Below are 17,216 nucleotides of genomic sequence, written 5' to 3'. Positions count from 1 at the left end.
ATCTCCTCCATGTCCGAACAACATCGTTTTGGTTCACTCCGAGACGCCTGGACACTTCCCTTGTTGAGAGCCCTTCCTGGCACAAAGTAACGATGCGGACGCGATCGAACCACGGTATTGATCGTCTAGGCATGGTTGAACTACAGACAACACGAGCCATGTACCTCCTTCCTGGTGGAATGACTGGAATTGATCGGCTGTCGGCCTCTCTCCGTCTAATAGGCGCTGCTCATGCATGATTGTTTACATCTTTGGCCGGGTTTTGTGTAATCTCTGAAAAGTCAAACGGACTGCGTCTGTGGTAAAATATACACAGTCAACGTCTATCTTCAGGAGTTCTGGGAACCGGGTGACACAAAACTTTTTTTGATGTGTGTAAAACATTTTTATTTTCACTCTGTTTTCCATTTCGTGACTGATCTGCGGTTGGAAAAAATAGCCATCGTAGCTTTTATTCGGTTGGATAGAATGTGTGTTAATTATTGTCTTTCGTTGTCTTGTAAGGGTGCTGCTCATGCGTTCCCGTAACTCTGTTCTATGAAAAGAAGTTCAAGACACATAACCTCTCCAAATTACCATTTAGCTTGAATTTCACAAAAACTGTCACGCTGACGCTCCACACAGACAATTACGTGCATTAATATACAAATAGATACCCACTGAAAGTAACTGTAATTCTGTGACTTTAGATATCCCTTGACAACAAGCACTGGAGGTGACGTGAGGCCATCGTTGGTTGCAGCAGTGTCTTCGCCGACGCCGACCGTGGGCGTGGTGTCGTCGCCGCCCATGTCGTCACCCGGGGGCGGCGGAGGCGGCGCCGGGGGCGGCGCGGCTTCGGCGGGCCCGCAGCAGCTGCGCGAGCTGTACGCCGCGGCCGCTGCCGCCGCAGCCGCCGCCTCGGCCGCTGCCTCCGCCTCCGCCTCGTCGGCGCCGGGCGCGGGGGCGGCGCCGCCCCCCGGCTCCGCGGCGCACCACCCGCTGGCGTCGCTCGTGTCGCAGCAGCGCCTGCTCGAGCTGTCGCGCCTCGGTCTGCGTCACTACGACCTCGCCTCGCACGTTCTCACCCAGCAGGGCGCCGTCTCCAAGCTGCTCGGTGCGTACCCTTCACACACACACACACACACACACACACACACACACGGCGGCGCTGGCACGGCAGGCGGTTCAGAAAAATGCCTGCGAGTGGTGAGGAGGGGAACGGGGAAAAAATCGCTTCTTTCTGCCCCAGTTTATTATATTACATTTATTGGCGCACAGCATCAATGAGCTCACTAAATTTGACAGCAGAAATTATCGGCGAATGCCCACACATGCTGTTTATTGGCTAAATCGGTTTTGACACTTAATTAGTTTTCAGTAGCCCATATTACTCGCACTTCTTAGCCAATGGCTGCGCCACAAAGTAGTACGAGTGAGTATCCTCAGGGTTCCTAATAGGCGATTTCTTGAGGACATGCCCACTTCTACTATAGTCTGCCGCGTCCACTGTCTAAGAAGAAGTTGCGAGCATTAACTAATACCTTCTGTAGTCTTACTAGCAGACTTCATGGTTAGTCTTCTTGGGTTTCCTTGTTCGCCGTTTATAGTCTCCCGTTTTCTTGTCAAAGAGGTTCAAAATGGTTCAAACGGCTCTGAGCACTATGGGACTTAACTTCTGAGGTCATCAGCCTCCTAGAACTTAGAACTACTTAAACCTAACTACCCTAAGGACATCACACACATCCATGCCCGAGGCAGGATTCGAACCCGCGACCGTAGCGGTCGCGCGGTTCCAGGCTGTAGTGCCTAGGACCGCTCGGTCACCGGGGCCGGCTGCCAAAGAGGAAAAATGTGCATGCATACATCCATCCTCTTTGTAAACAAGAAATGGTCGTTACCAATGGCTATGTTTTAATTGACTAAAACGACACGTTCATCGTGGTGAAAAAGGCAATACAGCAGTTGCTTATAATAGTAAAAGTGTTAACTAACTATTGATGCAGTAGCTTCTGGAGCGACGTGCAGAGAATTAGAGAATCTGACCGGTATTATTCCTAAAGCACCAGTGTACTGAGTGTAAACCAAGGAAATGATTTCAATTCGTGCAGAAGTGCATAAAGCATCGTACTACATCCCATTTCTAGTGAATCCTTACATTGGGAGAACAGGAAAAACCACACCACCGCCATGACATTGTGAAGAGGCCACACTTGAGTCGACAACCGAAAAACACTGAGCATCAAAGATTTATGGTTACTCAAGCTAACAAATATTGTGTATTGAAATTATAGGCAAAGAGTGCGCTAGAATTGCTCGTCATGTTATATCGATCTACAAAAGGTTACGAAATGAATATGTTAACGACATGTAGGAACCCACTACAGGGTTGAGACGAAGAGCAAGAGAGAGTGGGTGGAGTGGGAGGGAGGGAGGGAGGGAGGGAGGGAGGGAGGGAGGGAGAGAGGAAGGGAGGGAGGGAGAGAGAGAGAGAGAGAAAAATGCAAGTGGTGTGGAACGACAGTGAAAGACGACAACGTGACATCTAGCAAAAGTCTGATGGTATCTAAACGTGAACGTTAAAACTATCGATCTATATTAGAGGCAGATAATACACATCTAATTCTCTGAACTCTCAGAACAAGATTTTCGCCAACATGGCACCCAGCACGGGGTCCCTTGTGGTGGACACTAAACAACCGATTCAGTCAGTATTGGCTGCTCCAAAAAAAGGACCCTCCTGGGTCCTATGTAAAGGCAGTCCCAGCAATGAGATAGAATAATATCGGTGTTGACACTGTTTTCTATTGTCAACGGAATATGACCAGTCAAATAATTTTTGTCACATTATCTTTACATCATACTAACGTTTTCACATCATAGTAATGTTTTCACATATTCTTGATGAATGGAAAAGTGGGGTAAGGCAGGACAGTGGGTTAAAAGTGGATACTGTGTTTCTAACGGCACTATTTACGCACTTTGGTCGAGAGCTACAGAGTAACACTCCACCAGTCAAGAAGAAAGAGCGACGACATTGACGTGTTGCTGCTGTTCATTTCACGGCAGCAGTGAAGGAGGTTTTGTTGATGTGATGAGATCTTTGGTCTGATCCGCCACATGCGAACGGGCATTGTCTTGCAACAAAACGATGCCCTTGCTCAACTTCCATGGACTGTTGCTTTGATTCTGGTGTGACGTAGACCACCCATGTTTCATCGCCCGTAACGATTTGGCTTAAGAAATCATCACCGTCGTTGTGGTTCCGCTCAAGGAAAGTCAATGCGCTGTCTAAACGTTTGGTTTTGTGCTCACCCGTCAACATTTTCGGTACCCAACGTGCGCACAATTTTCGGTAATTCAAGTGCTCTGTCACAATGCCATACAAAACACTACGAGAAACGTTAGGAAAGTCGTCCCGCAAGGAGGAAATCGTAAAGCGTCTGTTTTCTCTCACCTTATTGTCCACTTCCTGCACCAAACTTTCATTAAAGACCGAAGGACGCCCACTCCGTTGTTCATCATGCACATTTGTGCGGCCACCTTTAAATACTCTCACCCACTTTCTTACCATTCCATCATTCACAATGTTTTCTCCGTAAACTGCACAGATCTCACAATGAATATCGATTGCTTTTAGGCCTTTAGCACTAGGAAATCTTATAACAGCTCGTACTTTACAGTCGGCGGGAGTCACTTTTATCGGAGCATCTTAAACACTCACTACACATGTAATGTTGATGCATTAATTTGTTTTGAAAGCGGTGCTGATATTCAAGACAATAAAAGCGGGTTAAAAGCCGTGAGCTATCTGGGGAAGTTAACCTTGCATTACTGAGTAACTGTTTCACCAGGTATCCAGTCTAGCTTACCAAATTTCCAACCAGACTAACGTTAGTTATATTCTTTTAATAGTCATCGTCATCTTACGACAACCAATGATATATATATATATATATATATATATATATATATATATATATAAAGAGAATTTAAATGAAAAGAAATAAACCAGTTTACATTTGGACATCTATTTTAACATTGATCATTGTTCCGTTAAAATTTCAGCATATTACACTTGATTCATAACTAAACTGGTGCCTTATTTAGGATTGTGGAAATGTGAGTTTGTAATCTTACGGAACACATCAAATATGGAGCCAAGATTGGGGGACTGCATACAACACTGCATTCATAAAATAACACACGAAGAACGTTGAAACATATGCAAGAGGAAATTAACCACAACCAACCGATTCGATTTTCACCCAAAGAAGTTACGTTCGTAGCGCAGTCCTGTCCGTCATGAAATTACCACACACTGGCATGCTAAATTCATACTAACTCTCTGTAAAATCTTCCCGAAAAGAATAGCTGAGGGCTACTTTCATGATTACAGCACATACTTAATGTGGTCAACTTGGTTTACACAAAGAGTGTAACTCCACAGTAATTTTGATAACTAAAATAAATTACGTCGAAACGCAATTTACAAAAGAAAAACCTCGAACTGGTTACTATCGTCTTACTATTAACCTGATGGGTCAAACAATTGTATAAACACGTGGTACTGGTCTCACAAAGTACACCCCACGTGGGTTGAACATAAAGAAAAGTTGCTATATTGAAAAATATTGTCAAGAGGAGACATTATAATCTCACGCACATTCACATTTAAGATTGATGATCTTAGTTAAAGTTACGTATCATCAACACGTGGTTCCACTTTACTTACAAAGTAGTGATAAAGCAACTACTGGAAGATATTCTGAATTTCACACTCGAAATACACTGCATTGCAATTTAAGAATACTTTAGATATTTTAGATCTAAATCTGAAGTAAAGGTGATTAAATTTTCAGTTAGGGTGAACTTATGAAATCCATTGCCCTACGGACTTAGCAGAGACGCGCTTAGCCGGAGATCTTACCACTTCAGACGCTCGCCACGGACAGACTGCCGTGGGCCCCTACCAAGGGTGTTTCACAGATACAAAACGGAAGTGACCAGAGAAGCAGCTTCCTATACCAACATGACAGGGGATGGACAGGACCATACTAAGAATAGAAACCTCTTTGCTTTCAGAAAGCGTAGCTACCTGTTACGACGTTGATCCTACTGTTCTCTAGGAGACAGGCTTGTCTGCTACCATCAAGCATGCAACTAGAAATACATTTGCTCATTCATCCTTTCACACAGAAGGTAAGGGGGATGACAGTATCTTATCATATACAGTATATAAAAGAAAGCGGATGTAGGTTCCGTATGAGACTGTGTGACATGAATTACATATAAACTGTGTTTTAAAGTGTAGTAGTGTGACAGATCGTTCTTGTTTTTGTGTAAAAGTAACATGTTCCACTGCTCAGTCTCCTCCCAGATAGAGTCAGAAACACCGCAGTAAATTTAGAAGTGGAATTTATGCCGTAAATGACAACAGATTTAAGAAATTAACATGAAAGGAATCCAACAGAGACCTTTCACACAACGTAAACAAGGAAGAATCAGGCTGTAATGGCGTCAGTGCGTAGATTAAGGTACGGGCTTTCATGTAAAAATAAAATTATTGAGATATCTTAGCACGTCTTTTTTTAATTTCAGAACGGTACTTACTCAAAGAAAAACGCCTCGTAGTTGAAAGTGAAGCAAGCTATGCATGGTTCGTGCTGGCTCGCAAGCAGAAACAGTGGTTCAAAAATGGCTCTGAGCACTATGGGACTTAACTTCTGAGGTCATCAGTCCCCTAGAACTTAGAACTACTTAAACCTAACTAACTTAAGGACATCACACACATCCATGCCCTAGGCAGGATTCGAACCTGCGACCGTACGGTCGCGCGGTTCCAGACTGTAGCGCCTACAACCGCTCGGCCTTTCCGGCCGGCGAAACAGCGGTGCCACACAGACAAATCAGGGGCGGTTCTGCCCTCGGAATGACAGGTGTCTTCCGCGTAGCAAGTCTAAACAGCGGCTCGGACAAAACGGCGATAAGCCGGCGGCCGCGCCGCACACTGTGCGAGAGATGCGAGATAAGCGGGCGCGTTAATTGAATGAGCCGCGCGGCCACACCAGGTGGGCGCAGCTCCGCCGGCTGGCTACGCGCGCCCTCACTACTGCGGCTACGGTTTCCCGTTACGTAATTGCCCACCCCAACTGCCACCTGCTCGCCCGCTACGACGTCCACAATGGCCTAACGCAGCTGCACTGCTTTCAGTGAAACTCTTACTCCTGTACCAGCCTTAAATGCCCAAAGGACGTCTTCATTATTCCTGCTGGGAACGATTTTTCGTAAATCTCTCTCCTTCTCCTTACGCCCACTTTGTCGTCGTCCTCCGATTGCCTCCTCCCACAGTCCGTCAGCCCCAAAACATCTTCCTTCTCTGTACGGTATGACTGAACAACATTTTCTTGCGCTTCCAAACGCGTCAGCTTCGTATACATCCACGACCTTTCGGACGAGCGCTGTTCGGCCACTGCGAACAGTAACTGCCTACTGTGTGGTGTAGTCATTTAGCACTTGACGACGGCCGAGGAGCACTCGGAGAAAAGCTCACGAATTTATAACCACCTGCATCGGCTGGAAGCCCGAGAAAATCTTATTAACCTTCCTTCTTTGTTTCAAATACCCATAGCAAATAGGTAGTATGGTTCTGCGTCGAGCTACCAAGCGAGGTGGCGATGTGATTAGCACAATGGACTGGTATTTAGAAGCAGTGGGGTTCAAATCTCCGTCCAGTCGCTGTATTTTAGGTTTTTTGTAGTTTCCTTACATCAGTGAAGGTGAATACCATACCGTTATTTTAAAACGAACACTGCACTATAGGCTAAACCCTTGATTGTTTGTTTGATGTTGATGAGGTCCCATACACCGAGGAGCGTAGGGGACGATGCGGGAAACCTGCACCGCCCTCCTAGGCAAAGTCCTAGCGGAGGTGGTTTGACATTGCCTTCACCCGACTGCAATGTGGATGAATGATGATAATGAAGACGACATAACAACACCCAGTCATCACGAGACAGGAAAATCCATGATCCCGCCGAGAATCAAACCCGGGACCGCGTGCACGAGATGCGAGAACGCTACCGCAAGACCACGAGACTTCTGACAGCAATAAGAAAAACAGACGCATCACCTGTGCACAGCCAACAAGGGAGAAAATACAGAACTACCGATGCAACGACTTTCCCACATCTGTACTTCATTATGAATTATATACTGCAGAATAATGCAACCGTATTTGTGTTTTGTAGTGCAGTGCTGTAGCGAGAAACTGGCCCCTGTGTTCTTAACGACGCAATTAAGTCGTGTGTGAGACAATAATTGAGAGATGTCAAGGATAACACTTCTCGGCCTGATAGTGAAAGAATAATGCTCTCCGCTTCTTAATGTGCGGGTTTTTCGTGTGGTCTACACAAGTTGTCCAGTGACTTTGCAGTGAGTGGATCGCAACCGTGAAACGCGATTCAGGATAATCTGCAAAATACCTGTTTCTCACTACCATAAATTCCTCGGCAGAGCAAAAGCGTTTTCAGTCGTACATTTCTTTAGACGCCAGTTTACGTATATATTTCCATCGAATTGGTCAAGAAGATATACTTTGCATTTGTTAGTTACAGTTTGATCTTTACCAAATTGATGGATCATAAGGCTTAGAAACCATTTTGTATTCTTTAAGAGCAATCAAATGAAAATGAGACAGAGAGAAAAAAATAAGTTAACTCTTTATTATTTCAAAAGTTGTCGCCGCAATTGTCAATACATTTATCCTACTGTGAGACAAGGCGCTATGGAAAAATGTTTGCGGCTCGCTACGGAACTATGATTGTATCCAGGTATGGAAACGGACTGGGGCATGGTTGGTCGTGTCCTCCAAGTGGCTATCCCAGTATTTATCTTTAAGGACTTACAGAAACGCCGGATTAACCTATCGGTTTCCCCGCTACTCAGGTACGTGACTGCAAGAAATATGTTTACATTTATTATGGACCCCGTCGTGGAAGAACAATAGGCCATCACCTACCCGCATATAACTCATTTATTATTGACTACAGAAACAGGGAATGCCGTCTTTAATTTCTCAATAAAAGAAAGGAAGTAAGTAACTGAACATTTATTGGAATTACTGATGTGTATTCTGATCTCAGTAATTGGGTTACTGCTTCTAAACTCTACGTTCGTTACGCAAGAAAACTTCACATTCATTACAATGCTTCCAGTGCTCAGTGACGTGTCGTGTCGGACAAGGGACCACAGATTATGAAAGGATACTTGCATGACTCAATTCCTTAACGTGTTTATAATGAAATGACTGTTTTGATTATACCGTTTGGATAACAGTAACGTGCAGGAGAAATCATGATACTAACAGCAACGGTTCAGCTAGCAACCTGTGTGCATGTCTCGTATGACTGGCCACACAAATGAGAAACCAGGAGAATCACGTCGATTTCAATCGCAACTTGTCGTCAACGACCTTGCAGCAGTATCGAAGTAAACTGAGAAATGAATGGAACACAATATAACCCTATCCCAAAGCCATGCGACATTCTACCTCCTACCACGTGGGTCGTATAAAAAAAAGGTAAGGATTCAGATATAAATCACGAAAAAAGCGGGAAACGATTTAGATTGGTGTTCAAATCAGTTTAACTAAGAGGAGAACACAATGGAGGATCTAAGTGACACCATGAACGATTTGAACCACTCTTTAACGTCACACGTAATAAGTCACAAAGTAAGGTCAATATATTATAAAAAATGAAGTGCACAAGTCATTGAAAAACGTGAGAAAACGCTGTTGAAATAATGAAACTGCGTTGCTTTAATATCGTCATTTGCACGAAACAGTGACTAGTAACACGTGGTAACGGTGAACAAAAGAAAAGCTGGTTTAAATGTGAAAATCAGGATCGCAAACTGTCAGAAATGTTGTACGAGTATAAACATTATACGAACGAATATCTCGAAAGAAAAGCACTATACGAGCCTGGATGAAATCGCAGAATATCACAGAGCCCAATTTGTCACACAAGGACGTATCGTCGGATTCAAAGAATTAAAAATCGCGGAATAACAAAAATTACATCGAAAGACTGTCTGAACAAATTTAACGTGGAAAAGGCTAAAAAATCATTAACTACGCTTATCTAGCCTCACATCCTGACGCCCTGAATACTAGCGGACACATAGTACTGCAGGAGTAAACCCGAGCCGGCATGCACCTGACAGAACCTCAAAAGAGGGTGTTTTTCTTTTCTCCTAACGGCAGTGTTCCCTAAGCGCATATACTCAACCTTCACCGTAAATAACGCGATTCCCGCTCTCGGTTCTTCAGTTACATAGCGTTTAACGTCTCTAGCCAGCAGTCTCCATGTCTACACACAGAAGCAAAGATCTCCCTCTTTATACCCAATTCCAAATGGCGGGATTGTGAAGGCCGGTTACTGATTGCGATAACTAAGGCCACCTCTTAGCTCTTAGCGATAGAAAAGTGGGGGAGGGGGGGCATAAGCAGAAGTCAGTCATTTATTTTATTTATTCGGTCATACTTTTGCTCTTCCTTATACAGCTGGACGTTTAACCTTTCGTTTTATGAAACGAGTCGGTCAAAATCGAGCAGACGCGTTTGACATTATGTCACCAATGCTAATACTTGGATCCCATCCTGGTGAGGTATCTTCCTTACGTACCGTTATATGCTATACAGGATAATAACCTGATGAGTTTAGTAAAATCCTTGATCTGGGGGATATGCTAATTACTACACGCTAATTAAAACATGCACAGTGTTTACACGGTAGTGAAAGAAAAGATATTCAGAAGGTGAAACTTGCTTATTTACATGAGTGAGTCTGTACATAGCCGGCCGAAGTGACCGTGCGGTTAAAGGCGCTGCAGTCTGGAACCGCAAGACCGCTACGGTCGCAGGTTCGAATCCTGCCTCGGGCATGGATGTTTGTGATGTCCTTAGGTTAGTTAGGTTTAACTAGTTCTAAGTTCTAGGGGACTAATAACCTCAGCAGTTGAGTCCCATAGTGCTCAGAGTCATTTGAACCATTTTGAGTCTGTACTTAAATTGCTGAATGACTGAGACCCACAATAACCTAGCGCAACGCAATCTGACTGCTCAAAAAGAGATAACCTGACTTCAAATAATTAATTCAAAAGAATGGCCCTGACAGAAAAAGAAATCCTATCAATAACCTATACATTTCATTAGGCACTTACCTCACAGAAATCTTCATGAGGCGAACTACTGCAATACAGCGAGTGGCAATACTGCCAGCTAAATAAAAGATTCTAACTACTAAAGCCACTAACTACTAATAGGCATGTGGTTAGCAAAGGAATGATTTTGTTGTCAACCAAATAATGTATTTTTTCCTCTTAATAATGTGACATCCAGTTGAGACACGAATATAAATCGTCATTGACATCTAGTACAAAGGTATATAATCGTGAATAATATTCAATCTCCAAGCCGAACATGTACAGATCGTTAGCCTTCGCTAACACTTCAGACCTCTACCCTCTATCAATGCTAACTTCTCGCATGTAACATCCACCACTGCTGGCTGCTCACCTCCAACTGCCCAACAGTACTTCCATCAATGCTGGCGACTAACGTCCAACTGGCAAACACTACTGGCGATTAATTTCCAACAACGAGTCCAACCAGCCACAGAGTCTCTTACAAAGAAAGCGCAGTCAGAGATCCCATGCAAAGCGCTACACAGCGCTGCCAACACAGAAGCAGCCCACTTACAAAGGTCATGATAAATTTGGGATATTAGGCAATGATTCATTAAAGTTGGCAAGTACATGAGTTGGACCTTCGCAATTAACCAAAAACAGGAATCTCAAATCTTTGCAATGAGGGAATGATTGAGAAAAACACCAGAATTAAGTGGCTGTCCAGAGAGCAAAATTTTCTCAGGGCACTTTATCACGGCAACAGTGACACATGCTACACGAAATTACAATTTTTTGTCTACAATGTAGCAAGGCATGAGAAAAGTAGAGAATTAATATTTTCCAGACCTTAGGACCGTCTGCTGAGCAGAGCAGGTAGTGCTCATACCTGGGAGCGCCGCATCAGCCACGTCGACAAGAGCAGCCTGTATCCTTCACGACATGGCTAATTTGGTGAATTTCGAACCACTGGGATGGGAATACCCTCGACGTTGTCGGTAGCAGATTCTGTACATGGCACTTCTGACAAGCATGGGTGTGGCTGCCATCTCGAAGCTCCGAGGGTTAGTAAGGCATCTCCTAGCGTGCAACAGAACAGCTCTTTCTGAGCAAGACCTATCCTCCAATGCTCCCACTGAAAGAACTCTTCCCTATGTGTTCTCCTAATCTCTTCCTCTTTGTTTCATAGATTACGTTTATTCATTCGTTGGTTGGTTGGGTGATTTTGGGGGAGGGGACCAAACAGTAAGGTCATCGGTCCCAACGGATTAGGGAAGGATGGGGAAGGAAATCGGCCGTGCCCTTTCAAAGGAACCATCTCGGAATTTGCTAAAGCGATTTAGGGAAATCACGGAAAACCTAAATCAGGATGCCCGGACGCGGATTTGAGCCATCGTCTTCCCGAATGCGAGTCCATTGTGCTAACCACTGCGCCACCTCTTTCGGTATTCACTCGTGCAACTTTCTACCTCCAATAGGGTTTGGTGTTACAAAACTGTTGCCTGTACGCCTACTAGATTATCCACCAAACGAACTCCTCCAGAAACATCTTTCGATGAGAATTTCCATGTGTGGCTGTCCTTAGATGCTCTCCATGCTGAAGTTCATTTTAGAACGGTCTTCTATTCGCTATTTTCCGTCGGTGGCTTTGATATATTTGTTCAGCCCTGCCACCATCGCTCTCCAGAGCCCAATGTTTCTCGTTTACAAGTGGACGGCTAGTGTTCAAATACATATGACAAGACATCTGTGAGAAGCCGGCCGCGGTGGCCGTGCGGTTCTGGCGCTGCAGTCCGGAACCGCGGTTCGAATCCTGCCTCGGGCATGGGTGTGTGTGATGTCCTTAGGTTAGTTAGGTTTAAGTAGTTCTAAGTTCTAGGGGACTTATGACCTAAGATGTTGAGTCCCATAGTGCTCAGAGCCATTTGAGCCATTTTGAACCATCTGTGAGAAACAAATAATGGGTCGTTTTCCAGGAAGTCCTAATCTTGTCATAATCATTGGGCAAATCTTCTATCAAGTGGCTCTATCTTTTTCTAGGTGATTTGATCTAAAGTTCAATAATGGGCTCCATGAATCTAGATGTACTAAGTTCTCGTCATCGATCCAAATCAGATACCAGAAAGTAAGGGCCTAAACTAAATCCTTTGGTAATCGCTAAATGCTGTATCTGCAAACCATGAAATATTCCAATTATCTGACTTCCTAATAGCAGGGAGAGAGATATCACGACTACAGCGACTGCTAAGAATCGCAACTTCCACAGACTCTACACTTCGACAACACCATGAGTGCCACGTGGGAACCTATGCTGAGCACTTTAAAAACGTACCCTTACAGAGCAAACCCTTGAATGATTCCAAGGCTCCTACAGGCAGGGAACCACTACGATTACACTCATATAACAAATGCCCACAAAGAGCTAGAGCACTAGCGTACTACCAGCAACTCAAGGGTGTCGACGAGTTGGCTGCCCACATGTACCTAGCAATCGTTCAAGGGTTGTCTCTGTACAGGTATATTCTTGGTGCTCAACGAAGGTGTGCTGGTAGCACCATTGGTGTTGCTAAACTAAGGGATCTTAGAGGGACCATTTGTGTTTTATTCAGACACGTGTCGATTCCATCGTCCCCCCCACCCCCCTCCACACGCACACACACACACAGTATGACGCGAAACAAGAGGGCTGAAAACGTGTAAACATCTTTTGCTGCACCGGATCACGTTTAAGTTTCGCCAAATAGTTTTCAGTGGTCCCTAATGGTTTCACCCGCAAACCAGAGCCAAATTTTAGGTTATGCAACAATCCAAAGCACTCTGAACATGTTTAATGGGCTTCCAGCCACATGATGTCCTTAGAGAATGGTTCAATCGTCTGGGGGGGGGGGGGAGGCGAAGCGGAGGGGGTGGTGGAGTCAGCGATGGTAAGGTTAGTTGAGATCGTGGTTCTGTTGCACATCACAACACTGCAAACCGTGTGTTTTGACAGCAAAATGTGTGTAAATGAATGCTCCAAGGGAAGGGGTGTTATCGCTGGCGCACTTTATGCCACTTCGTGAGACCTTTACATGTTGGTTCCGAGCGGCATCGTGGCTGTAAAGTTTTCCTTGGGCAGCGACAAGAAAACCGCTTGATTTCAACGCTATTGAAGTTTCGAGAATATGCCTTCACCGAGGAGTCAAGCAGTATATTGCTTCCTCCTACGTATATCTCGCGAAGAGACCATGAGGATAAAATCAGAGAGATTAGAGCCCACACAGAGGCATACCGACAATCCTTCTTTCCACGAACAACACGAGACAATGAAGGGAGAACCGATAGAGGTACTCAAGGTACCCTCCGCCACACACCGTCAGGTGGCTTGCGGAGTATGGATGTAGATGTAGATTTAGATGGGCTTCGCGGTTCTCACCTCCATCGCACAGGCGACGAGAGAGGAAATGAGATGTGGCTAAGGAAGGGGTGTGACGACCTTTCAAAATTCAGTGGCGTCCTGACATCATGTACCCATTTTACACCTCACAGGAACTTCTGGACTCTGGTCTTTTTATCCATGTGTAAACGCCTCGTCCGAAGGTGACGTCACGCTTTTGCACAATTACAGAGGGCGGTTGTGACATCCTTGAGCCAAATTTCACACTCTTGCATCGCAATGGGGCAAAATGAGGGGGTTTCTAAAACTTGACACTTTAATTCCTTTGCGCAACGTATTATCACTCATGTAACAGAGCTCTTCCCTCCTTCGTTTACCAGTTCATACAGACATTTCTGTCATCGAAGCATATCATTGCTGTAAGTGTTATATGATGATGAGAGAAGGTAGAGGTTGAATGGCGATGCTCGTCAGTAGGGTACTCCTTTGTAATGGCACCAAGAAGACAGCTGGGATTGATCTGCCAATCCACAGGACGAATCTCCAACAACAGCGTGCATGCAGTTAGCGAGTCTTACGGTGATGTCTGGAAGTAAATAAAGGCCGTGGGCGCAAAGTGGGTTGATCAGGGATTTCATGCCACTGGCTCTCCTCCCGTGAAAATTTATTCCATCACCAGGATTCCAACTGAATGTAAAATCAAACACCTTTCAGATGTCTGACTTCCAAACTGTTAGTTTACTTCGTTGCCAGTTTTGGGCGATTTACTACGCCCCTGACCGACGTATACGAAGATTTCAGCCTCGGGTCCGGTCAAAATAGGGGCCAGCATTAAAGAGACTGGTATCTGTAAGTGTTCACTGTATGAAGCAGAAATGTACAGATACCAATCTTCGAATGCTGGCCCCTATTTTGTCCGAAACCGAGGTTGGAATCTTCCTATACGTCGGCCAGGGGGCCTGAAGATGGCGTAGTAAATCGCCGAAACCGGTAGCCAAATAAAATAACAGTTTGGATATTAGGCGGCTGAAAGTTGTTTGATTTGACATTCTGAACTGAGCAGCCGAGTCCCGCAACAATCTCTGAAAAGATGGAGATACTGAGGATCCCAACTGGCAATAACTACCAGGATTCAGACCAACTCAGTATCGAGAGCCATCGCACTGGCGTGCCATATTGACCTCGGCTACAGAGACGAGTAGAATGAATGTAGATGAGGTTGTGATTTGGGTGTAGCCTCTTACAGGCACTCCACTGTGCATTTCGGGCCAGCCGTTGAGGCAGGAGCGGGCTCTGTTTAATGGTGGAGAGCAGCTCCGGCGACTGACGCGCCGACTCCTGCCCCGGCAGCTGAGGGTTCGTGCCGCAGCGCGGGCAGGTGCACATTACGGTGGCCCACAGTGGCCGACCGGAGCTCGCCGCACGCTGATCGTTCCGCAGTCGGCACACCTGTAATCTCCCCTGCTCCGAGGCCGCAGCCTGTAATTCTATACGGCCCAACAGGTGCGCTCAGCAATTAACCGCCACGGATCACCTTAGAAACGATTAGGCGGTGATAATGACTGTGTTTCCAAGGCGCCGCGTAAGCGCTGCGCCGCCGAGAAGCGTATCTGCCGAGCGCCGCGCGTAACTCACGCCGGGATTGCGCCTCTCCCAGTGTTGACAGACAATATTTTTAAACATAATTTCTCCTAAACAACAGCCCGCTGACATAAAGTAATTGCTCCAATATTAACGCGTGCTAAAAACCGTTCTTAATTAGCTCTCATATAGGAAATAGAGGGAGACAGCAGCTAATTTCAGAGGGTTATGATGAAGTGTAAGTAGATATTTCTGTCCTACCTGCGCAACCTCCACATGGAGCTGCTTAAACGTTAGCCATGAAGATTAACTGCAGCGCTATACACCCAACATGTCTGCCACTTACAGAGAAATTACATCCATTACAATCTTAACCTCTCAACATCGTATTGTCCGTAAGATTCGAAATGTTCTATAACCAACCGTATACAATGGAGCATCAATGCGTTAACGCACGGAGAAGACGGATAACTAATATTTCTGTGAAACGAAGAAAAAAAACTAAAATTAAGAAAAATTCGGAATTAACCTTTCACTGTGAAGCGGAGAGTGCGCTGATTTGAAACTTGGTGGCAAATTATAATTTCGTGCAGAACCGAGGTTCGAATGCGGATCCTTGTCTCCATATCAGCGCACATTCTGTTACAGAGTTAAAGACTCATTCTGGAAACAATCCCCCAGTCTGTAGCTAAGCCATTTCTTCATACCCGCGCGGGGTAACCGCGCGGTCTACGGCGCCTTGCAGGGTCCGTGCGGCTACCCCCGTCGGAACTTCGAGTCCTACCTCGGGCATGGGTGTGTGTGTTGTCCATAGCGTAAGTTAGTTTAAGTTAGATTAAGTAGTGTGTAGGCTTAGGGACCGACGACGTCAGCAGTTTGGTCCCATAAGACCTTACCACAATTTCCAATCTTTTCTCCCTATCTTCCGTCCAGTAGTGCTAGTTCTGGAAGGTGTGCAGAAGAACTTTTGTGATGTTTTGGAAGTAGGAGAGAGGGAACTGGTGGAAGTAAAGCTGTGACCGCAGGTAGTGCTTCGCGTCTGGATAGCTAAGCTGGTAACAACGTTGGCCGCGAAAGGGAAGTTTTAAGGTTCGTGTTTCAAAAATCATTTACATTGAACAAAAAACAGGGTTTCAGTGTCTTAGATTCTAAACTCAATAAAATGCCAAAAAGTTTTATTTTTAGTACATCTTATTGGAAAAAAGCAGCGCCGGCAGAGATGCCAACCATTACCTAAACATACATCTTCGCACGCTGGCGTACAGTCTGTAACCGAACTTGCTGCCGGTATGGTTAAATAAACCATACAAAAATGTTAAAAGATAAATAAATAAATACATTACGTAACTATCTTTGAGAGATTTTCCAAGATAACATAGCGTATAGAGCCTCACAAACACTTACTGCTTTCTCAAAGCTGATCATTTTCGTGCTGTAGACTATTGTCTCCCTGTCTTCAGCGTAGTAAACGAAAATGTGTACTTTAGAAGTCATTTCTAAGTTACAGTGATTTGTCTACGCCAAAAATAAATAAATAAATAAAAGCTTTAGAATTCGGAGAAGAAGCGAGAGGTACTTGACAACAGAACAGTCGCTGACAAATATCCACAAATATGTCCACTGTGCCTAAAGTCTTCTAAACACGTGTATAGCTCGTGTCGGAGACAATACTTAAATCTTTCCTACTCCATTCCCAAATAAAGTATGTGCAGCGTTTCAAAGTGAACTGTCGTCTTCCGCATCGTAACAATTCAGCCAAAAGTTGAACTATTTGCAATTTTTTAACATACGTTTATCCGGCAAGTCCATGTAAAGAGCCATGTGACATATTTATTTCGTGACAAAATTGAACCTTCGCAAGGGCAACGGCAAAAAAAACTCCTGGAAAACAATCTCTTAAATTTCACAAAGAAACACCTGAACGTGGTGCTAAGGTTACTTAGTTCTATGAAGAAAAGTGACCTAGGAAGAGCACAGAATAATGTAATGGAGATCCTCATACAGGAAATTGTTCGTGCCAGCACATATTTGTACCATCTGTAACACATCTACTAAGAAGACTGCCTACGCTATGCTTGTCCATCCTCTTTTA

General features: G+C 44.8%; 1 protein-coding gene across 1 annotated transcript in view; it reads left to right on the top strand.

Annotated features, from left to right (window-relative positions):
- Positions 1–17,216, top strand: part of LOC126474327 (paired box protein Pax-6-like) — a 287,364-nt gene that overhangs the window by 98,056 nt on the left and 172,092 nt on the right. The window contains exon 2 of the mRNA XM_050101794.1: positions 746–1,096. Coding sequence (XP_049957751.1) covers positions 746–1,096 — 351 coding nt within the window. The remainder of the gene's footprint in view (positions 1–745; positions 1,097–17,216) is intronic.

The sequence above is a fragment of the Schistocerca serialis genome, chromosome 4 (genome assembly GCF_023864345.2).
Source record: "Schistocerca serialis cubense isolate TAMUIC-IGC-003099 chromosome 4, iqSchSeri2.2, whole genome shotgun sequence".
NCBI classification, from domain to species: Eukaryota; Metazoa; Arthropoda; class Insecta; order Orthoptera; family Acrididae; genus Schistocerca; species Schistocerca serialis.
Note: the sequence above shows the minus strand (reverse complement) of the source record. Positions and strands in the feature narration are given on the sequence as shown.